The sequence below is a fragment of the Opisthocomus hoazin genome, chromosome 24, assembly GCF_030867145.1.
Source record: "Opisthocomus hoazin isolate bOpiHoa1 chromosome 24, bOpiHoa1.hap1, whole genome shotgun sequence".
In the NCBI taxonomy this organism is placed as follows: Eukaryota; Metazoa; Chordata; class Aves; order Opisthocomiformes; family Opisthocomidae; genus Opisthocomus; species Opisthocomus hoazin.
Window position 1 is genome coordinate 2,488,596 of NC_134437.1, and position 8,713 is coordinate 2,497,308.

Consider the following 8,713-nt stretch of genomic DNA (forward strand, 5'->3'; position numbering starts at 1 on the left):
TCGGGGGCGGCTGCGATTGGGCGGGCGGGCGCGGTCCGTTGGGTTCCGGCGCCCCCCGGCGGGGCCGGTGGAGGGTGAGCGGGGCGCGGCAGACCGCTCCGCTCTGCCGGGGGCTCCCCCGTGCCCCGCCCGCGGGTTCGGGGCCGCCGGGCCCGCCGCGGTGGCTCAGCCCCGGCTCCGGCCGCCGATGCGGGAGCGTGGGGCCGCCCCTGCCCTCGCCGAGGCCTGCCGGACAGCGCCCGGGCCGGTTTCGGGCAGCGGGTGACCGCGACGGCGAGGGGAGCCCTCGGCGTCTCCGCCCTGCCCTTCGGGGCCGGCCGCCCCGGCCATGCCGCCCGCCAGGGCCTGCGGCAAGGAGGCCTTGGTGCTGCAGTGCGAGTGGGAGGCGTGCACCTACGTGGCCTCGAAGATGGAGGAGTTTTGCGAGCACGTGGCCCAGCACCTGCAGCAGCACCTTCCCGGGGATCACCGGGATGAGATGGACCCTCTCGGTAAGGAGCCAGCAGCCTCGACCGCTGGAGCTCGCGAGCCCTCCCTGTGCTCTCATATACTTCCCTGTGAGAAAACCTTCCCCTGCCTGAGCGTCACTGCCTGTTGCAGGATGAATCTCATCAACAAACAGCTGTGGTGTTTGTCTGCGGGAACTTGAGCTTTATGTGGAGAGTTTCCGTCAGACCATCATGGCCTCTGTATCTCCTGTGTGTGTTGCAGAGGAATACACGTGTTTGTGGCAGGAATGCGGTTTCTGTTCCCCGGAGAGCTCAGCTGACCTTATTCGCCATGTCTATTTCCACTGCTACCACACTAAGCTGAAGCAGTGGGGGCTACGGGCCCTGCAGAGCCAGTCAGATGTGAGCCATTGCCAGCTGGACTTCCAGAGCCGCAATATCATCCCTGAGATCCAGGAGAACTTTCTGTGTCTGTGGGAGTACTGTGAGGTAAGAACAGGCGATGCAGTTTCACTTTCTAGTGTGTTATCTGTGATGTGGCGGCCAAGGGAAGGAGAGCCGCTGTTGTCTTGCAGCTCACCTGCATGCCTGTCTGTTGGCTGTTTTGTACCTGTGTGAAAGCACCTGTTGTGCTCTGGCTGAGGCTAGCTCGTGCTGATCTTTTCACCCTCTTGTGTCTGTCCTTGCTCCCCAATAGAGATCATTTGATAATCCTGAGTGGTTCTATCGGCATGTGGAGGATCACAGCTTCTGTTCGGAGTACAAGGCAGCAGGGAAGGAGAACCACGTGGTCCTCTGTGGCTGGAAAGGTTAGTGGGTGCATTCAGGGCCTCACTAGAGAGCTTTGCACAGGGCTGAATTGCAAACATTGTACAGGAGAACTCTGCGCTCAGTGGCAGGGTTTCAGAGAGCCTCTTGAACTTCAAAAATACGTGCGCGTGGTCCTAACAGTGCAATATTCCTGTAGAATTTCCCTCAGGGGATCCATTTGAGTGCTTAATATTGAACTTTATATTTAATTAGTACCTAGAGGAAAAGGCCCTAGTTTAATTTTTTTAGTAATTTATCTCTCCTGTGTTTGTGCAGTTGCCTTAGCTGCTTGCAGTGGGCTGTTTGTACTCTAGTGATCTCACCCTGCTGTGACCCTGCTCTCTGGGCTATTTGGAGCAGGGAGTTGATCCTTGCTGGTCAAAACAGAAGCAAGAAGCCTGCCATTGAGTCAGGTTGTGGATTGTGGCCCATGTGTGAAAGATCTTAATGGCATGTTGTTGTTTCTGTTTAGACTGCGATTGCACCTTCAAGAGGCGCTGCAAACTGCGGGAGCACTTGCGCAGCCACACGCAGGAGAAGGTGGTGGCCTGTCCTACCTGTGGGGGGATGTTCGCCAACAACACCAAGTTCTTTGACCATATCCGCCGTCAGACTGCACTGGACCGTAAGCTCCTGAGGGCGGGGGAGGAAAGGGTTGTGAGCAGCCTTCTGGCTGGGCCATTTGGTTTGCTAGGGCTGCCTGTTCTCTGTGAGCAAAGGGCATGCGTGTGCTTGGAAACAGCCTGGCTTCTCTGATGACTGGGAACCGAGACACTGATGAATCTCTGAGACGTGTCTTCTTGCAGAGGTGAGAGGGTTGGAGGCTGACAAGGCTGCACAGGGCTCACAGTGCTGCAGCCAGAGCTGTTCCTCCTGTAGGGACTCAGGACTGAAGTCAAAGGCAGCAGCTGGGCACTTGCAGCAGGACTGGAATTTGCTTATTGCGTTGCCTTGTGCTGTGCTGGCGGCGGGGGTGTGTGTGGTGGTTGCTTCTCAGTTCCTGCAATGGCAGCACAAGGAGGCTGGGCAAAGGGGAGGCAAATTGGTCTTTGCAAGTGGGTTTTTTTTGTTTGGCTTTGTAGTCAGTGTCTGCTGTGTCTGCCTGGAGAGAAGGGTTCCCAGCTCCACTTTAACTCTTTTTCTCACTTGCTGCTCTTTGTGCTGTTCTCTCTGCTTTGAATTCTTTTCTCACCACCCCCTCCTCTTTCTCCCTGACCCTGATGCTGCAGAGCAGAGGTTTCAGTGTTCTCACTGCTCCAAGAGGTTTGCGACAGAGAGGCTGCTCCGTGACCATATGAGGAACCATGGTGAGTAAAGGCCTCTTCTCCCAGCTGAGGCTCTGAAGAGTGTGTGCTTTCCCCTCCTTTGTGATAATGTTTTCCACCCATTCTTTCACACAGTGAACCATTACAAGTGCCCTCTGTGTGACATGACCTGCCCACTGCCCTCCTCCCTGCGCAATCACATTCGCTTTCGGCACAGCGAGGAGCGGCCATTCAAGTGTGACTACTGTGACTACAGGTGAGGAGCAGGGCTTTCCGTCTTCCCAAGCTGGAGATGGAGAAACACCCTGTGCACGTGTGTGTGTGCACGCGTGCTGCACAGTGTTCAGCATTGTTCCCTTATCATTTCCTTTTAGCTGCAAGAATCTCATTGACTTGAGGAAACATCTGGACACGCACAGCAAAGAGCCAACCTATCACTGCGAGTTTGAGGCTTGCAGCTTCGCTGCGCGTTCCCTCTGCTCCATCAAACTGCACTACCGGAAAGTCCATGAGGTGGGAAGGGAGCAGAGCGCTGTTCTGCTGTGTACTCTCTCCTAGTGAGGCTGGGAATCGCTAAGTGCAACATGCTGTACAGAAGCATGAGGAAAAAAGCTAAAGTCATGTGAAGTGCCCCAGGTTGACCAGGGCTGTAAGAGTGTGAGATCAGGTTGCATTCCTCTCTTATTGCCGCAATGATACATCATGTCAGTCTTCTCAGAGAATCTGATTCCTCCTGCCATGCATATGCGTGGGTACCAGGCCCTCTGATCAGGCTCATGGGGTATTCACATCCCTCTCTCTGCTCTGCAGGGTGACTCAGAGCCTCGGTACAAGTGCCATGTCTGTGACAAGTGCTTCACACGTGGAAACAACCTTACTGTCCACCTCAGGAAGAAACACCAGTTCAAATGGCCCTCGGGGCATCCTCGCTTCAGGTACTGCCCATCCTTAGCTCCTCACTAGCTCCTCTCTAGTGCAAGAAACAGCTGGAGCTGCATCCTGCGTCTTGCTGGAGCAGAGAGCTGGTAGTGCTTGGGCTCTGGTGTTTGCCTGTAATGTGCTCCAGACCCATTTCCTGGTGCCTGGGAGGCACTGGACAGCGAGCATTTAGTGGGATCTGGCACAGCGACAGGGCAGTCCTGGGCAGCGGCTCCAGCAGTGGGTCAGAGATTAGGGGCAAGGGCAGCAGTGGTGCTATCACTGCTGCATGTGGTGGGATGCTTCTGAGCTTGGCCGGGGTGAGGTCCAGGTGTCCCACTCTAGAGGGAGCTGCTGCAGGTCAATTTCCTGACAGATGCCTCTGCTATATCCTCTCTAGGAAACTCCAGAGCCTAAAAGCTGGGAGGGGAAGAGGATGGACTTCAAATGCTCCCAGTGAAACAGAGTGGTGAAAGGAGATGGGCTTGGGAGATGATAGAGGCCTGGCAGAAAGCTCAGAAACTGCCACATGGATGTGCTTTTAGGGGTAGGGGCTGAAGGGCTCTTGTCTTACTTGCCTGGTATCATCTGTGTAGCACTGGGCGTTGGAACCTAGAATATAGCACTGCTTCCTTGGCTGCTGCTTCAGACTACTACCTGTCTCTTGGGAAGGGGCTGCCGTGTGACTGGCGCCATCACCACTGCCTGTCTCTGCTCAGGTACAAGGAACATGAGGATGGCTACATGAGGCTACAGCTGGTGCGTTACGAGAGTGTGGAGCTGACAGAGCAGCTACTGAAGGACAGAGAGAAGCAGGGGGAGGCACTGGATGGCTCGACTGAGTGTGTGGTATTGTCTGAGGGTGAGGGCAACCTGCAGGGCATCATTCTGGAGGCCCCGGCAGAGGCTCCGCTGCACCCGGCAGCTTGCTCTGCTGACAACCCTGAGCCAGCACGGCCGAGTGCCTTCCCAGGAGCACTGCTGCCATCGGACCAAGAACCCAGCACCCCGGCCAACCCCATCATCCATGTGGTGAACCGGACCAACGAGCATGGGGAGAATGAGACTGTGTGTTATGTCATGGCCAGTGCGTCCTCAGAGGAGCAGGTGGCAGCACCCGGCGGGCTGGCTATGGAGCTGGAGGAGAATGTCATGGACCGTCTGCAGAAGACAGCTGAGGAGCTGGGCATCCAGATCGTGTGAGGTGCTCACTGGCCTCTTCGCGTGTGGAGAACTTGGGCCTCCATGGGATGGTGCCAGTGGGGGAGGTTGGGCAGTGCTTGGGGGAGAGGGCTGAGCTTGTCTTTGCCTACCTGCAGCTGGCTAACTTGCCCCCCCCGCTGCCTCAGCCTCACTGGCTGCCGGTTCTGGTCAGCGTGGGGCAGGGGGAAGGACAGGTTTCTCTCACTTGTGGTGTGGAGCGATCTGAGCTGGGAAGAGCTGTCTGTGTCCTCTTGGGGATTGGAGACTAGGCAAGGACTAGCAAGACTCTCCAGGAGGTTTGGCATTAGCCTGACACAGGCCTTCCCCTCTTGGTCACTCACTGGTGAAGTGGCCCCTGCTGCTGTGCATCTGTTAGCCCTTGCTGAGCCTGTTCCTCACCTAGGATCTCAGGTGGGACGGTGTGCTGAGCAGGCACTGTGGCTGAAGCCTCTTCCCTGTGGAGACGTGTGGCCCTTAGCAGGCCTGTTCTCCCCTGTCCGTACTTTGTTCTCCAAAGGATGGCATGCTCTACTTCTGCCTTCATCAGCAGTTACCTGCACATCACCTTTCCTAGGTCGTTCAGCTGGTGCTGTTGGTGGTGCCTGCACCACTGATCCCGTTACACTGCTCTGATCTTTGGGAGGAGAGGACTGGAGGTGCTACTGTTACCCTGCAGCACTGGGGGATTGGGAGATTCTTACTGCTTTTGTCCTTCCCTGGGTTTCCTCCCCACATTGGGGTTTGGGCTCCTGGTTGGGCAAAGTATTCTTTGGTAAGATAAATAAAAGTCAGACTGCCAGGCCAACCAGTGTCTGGTGTCTGTTTCAGCCATTGCGTGTTGTGATGAGAGGATGAGACTGAGTTGTCTAGAGCGTGTAGAGTGGGATGTGGGCACTGAAGAGCTGCCAGGAGCTCTTGACAGGTCCTACGTGCTGCCACTTGGTGCAGCTGCCGACTGCCTTGGAGAGTGCGGTGTTCCGCATCCCCAGAAGTGGCACTGGAGGGCCAGGTTTAGCTCTGGCACTCTTGTTTCCTGCTGTCCTGGTGTGGGTTTGATTTTTGCTGCCTTATTCAGGGCATGAATGTCAGCTGCCTGCAATGTCATTTTTTGAATATAGAGAGTAGCCTGGGCTTGTGAGCAGAGCCAGCTTGCCCTTTGTCAAGTGCCTTGGATGAGGACAGTGTGAAGCTGATGTCCTTGGAATGACACTCGGGCCCTCACTGCCCTGACGGTGCCCTGCTGATCTCCTGGGCTGCACACTGACTTTTTTGCCTTGCTTTCTTTCTCAAGCAGTTCAGCAAAAGCTGTTGGAATTCCAGGTTAACGGAGTAAATAAGTTTATGCTAAACCCTTGGCCATCTGCTCGCTTTCTAATTACAAACGTTGTGGGTATGATTTGTGGCTGTGCCCTTGGGATGGGGTGATGAGAGCAGCCCCTTGGCCTGCGCCCTGGGAGCAGGGCAGCGTGCTCTGCAGTTGCCATTCACAAGGGCTGGGTAAGGAGCAGGGACAAAGTGGGCAGAGCTGCCCGCTGCAGCCTGTGTGGGAACGCTTCCTTGGGCTGGATCTGCGTGTAAAGTGCAATGAGCATGACTGCACCCCAGTACCGCTCTCTCCAGAGGTGTGCAGGCAGAGTGCCTCCCATGGGCCAGTGGAACACAGCCGGGGCCGTGTGCTGGGCACCTTGTGCTGGGGGTGAGGCAGGGTGGGAGGCAGCTGGCTGTCCCAGCAGCCCTGACAGCATGCACTGCAGGAGGATGCTGCTGCTCTGGGGAGAGCATCCCTGGGCTGCCAGAGTGAGATGTGGCCAGGTCTTGCCAGCCTTCCCCACCTTGCCTGGCCCTTGCTCCCTAGTACTTGGCAGAGCTGGGCTGAGGATACCTTCGAGAGAAGGGCATTCTGCCAGGTTTGCATTCACGGTGCTGCCAGCTTGGCCCTCTGTCCAACACGCAAACCTTGGGGCTCTGCTGCCAAAGCCACGGCTGTGCCTGCATTATCTCGGACTACAGCACTCCTGCACTACGCAAGTGCTAGGTGTTGGGAGCGGAGGCGAGGCTGTGGTGGCTGGGAGGAGTTGGCCCTTTAAACACTGGGTCCAGAGAGGGTAATCTGCCAGAGATTATCTGCTGGGAGAGGATTGGCATTAAAGAGAATGTCTCCACCCTTCTCCCATGTCCTACAGCATCCCCTGTCCTGTGTGTATGGAAAACAAGTTCACTTTCTCCTGGGCAAGCAGAGAGAGGGCCTTTGGTTTGAGGGGCAAAGGGAGGAGAGCAGAGTGTGTGCTATGGGACTGGGCCTCCTCTTCCTCGCTGTGCTGGTCACGCTGGTCGCCTGCGAGGACCCAGAAGGTAACAGGGTGTTTGGGGGAAGAGGGGCTTACAGGGTGCCTGAGAGCTGCTGGCCCCTGGCTGGACCGGTCTTCCCGAGCAGGGAGCAAGACCTTTGTCGCATCCCTGTACCAAGGCTTGGCACAGGGGAAGTGGAAGCTGGCTTGCAGTAGAGCCAGGGGACGCAAGTGGACACGCTCCTCACCACAGCAGGGTTTGGGGGGTGGGCTGAGACGAGCCTTCGCTGAGCTTGTACCACCTCCCTGCGGGTCTCTGAGGTCTGGGGAGCTGGCGGCAAGGGTGATCCTTGGCCCCCTGCCCCAGCCCTGCTCTGCGTTGCTCTCTGCGGCACCAGGAGACCTGGATACTTACTGGTCTGGCACAGCACCCATCTGCTTGGGGGGCTGCAAGGGGAAGCACAAGGAGCTGAAGAGGAGCCAGTGCGGGAATGGCAGCTGCTGCTGGCTGGGCTACAAGTCCTTCTGCCGAGGTACAGCCAGAGGGGAGAGACCGGTGGGGCCCTGGGGATGGCTGCAGGGCTTGGCACAGCCAGCCTGGGAAGGGCAGGTTTTGTGCCATGCACACGTCTGTGGAGTTTCTCCAGAAGCCAAGCCCTGGAGCCACAAGGGGACGCAGCCAGGGGCACCCGCAGAGCCTGCCCAGCACCCTGGTCCTCGCCCAGGACCTGCAACCTTGTCCGGGTGCATTGCCTTGGGCTGCCATTCTGCTGAGCAGGCTGCACAGGGTGCTAGCCCCGCGCTGCCCACGGGAACCTCCCTGTCCCCAGTGAACTGTGGACGACCCAAAGCGGACTTCAACTCAGTGGTGTACGGCAACGACTGGTGGGTTGGCTCGGTGGTGCGCTACAGCTGCCGGCCTGGGTTCCTACTGCTGGGAGACCCAGCCAGTGCCTGCCAGCCCGACGGCCACTGGACCCCCAAGCCCACCTGCCTCCGTGAGTACTGCTGGATGCCACGCTGAGCCCGATGGGGCACCCTGCCTGTGCGGGGAGCAGGCAGGAGGGCTGCAGACGTGTCCGATCCCTCTGGTCCCCCAGCCTACTGCAGGAGGGTGGTAGCGCTGGTGGGCACCCTGTGATGTGCTCTGGCCCTGCTCTCGCAGGGATCTGCCTGCGAGGTCGGATTGAGATCAGTGAGCGGGACATTACTGGGAGGTGCTCCTCCTCCTGCAGCACCCAAGCCCATCTGGGAGCCTTCCTGAACCACGGCTGCATCAAGATCTCAGCCTGTGTCACCAAGCACTCGGGTTGGGCCCTCTGGTTCCTGCGCTGCGATGTGTGCGAGTGTGACTGCCACGTCCCATGCGGTGAGTCCTGGTAGTGGCTGGCCCACCTTTGGTAAAGGACTGTCTCACCATTTTTTGGGAAGGGTTGGAACTGAGAACTGGGGACTGCCTAACAGCTCAGAATCTGCTGCTCTTGCTCTCCTTACAGCTTCCTCTGGGTAGAGCTCGGCGGTCCGGGGCTCTGGCCACTGGCCCCACACCAAGGGGGGCTTCCACCCTGGATGTCTGCTTCCCTTTTTCATGTGTCTCCACTGCTGTGCTCCTTCTGCAAGCTCTGTCCATCCCAAGGCTATCATCTGAGAGGAGAGGAGAGGAGACGTTCTGGACTGTCTGTCTCGCAAGGCTGCCTTTCTGCCTGGCCCCTTCCTGTGATTCTCCAGCGGCAGGGAATGCTCTGTGAGTAGCCGGCGCTGGGGAGCTGCATTTCCTGCA

The 8,713-nt window shown here is 57.7% G+C and overlaps 1 protein-coding gene across 1 annotated transcript; it reads left to right on the forward strand.

Moving 5' to 3' along the window:
* Positions 1-221: 221 nt before the first annotated feature.
* HINFP (histone H4 transcription factor) lies at positions 222-5,983 on the forward strand. Its single transcript, XM_009942251.2, has 9 exons — positions 222-491; positions 712-938; positions 1,147-1,258; positions 1,732-1,884; positions 2,489-2,566; positions 2,660-2,780; positions 2,899-3,037; positions 3,335-3,459; positions 4,162-5,983. The coding sequence occupies exons 1-9, from the start codon at positions 329-331 to the stop codon at positions 4,643-4,645; spliced, it is 1,602 nt and encodes a 533-aa protein (XP_009940553.2). The 5' UTR covers positions 222-328; the 3' UTR covers positions 4,646-5,983.
* The last annotated feature ends 2,730 nt before the right edge of the window (positions 5,984-8,713 follow it).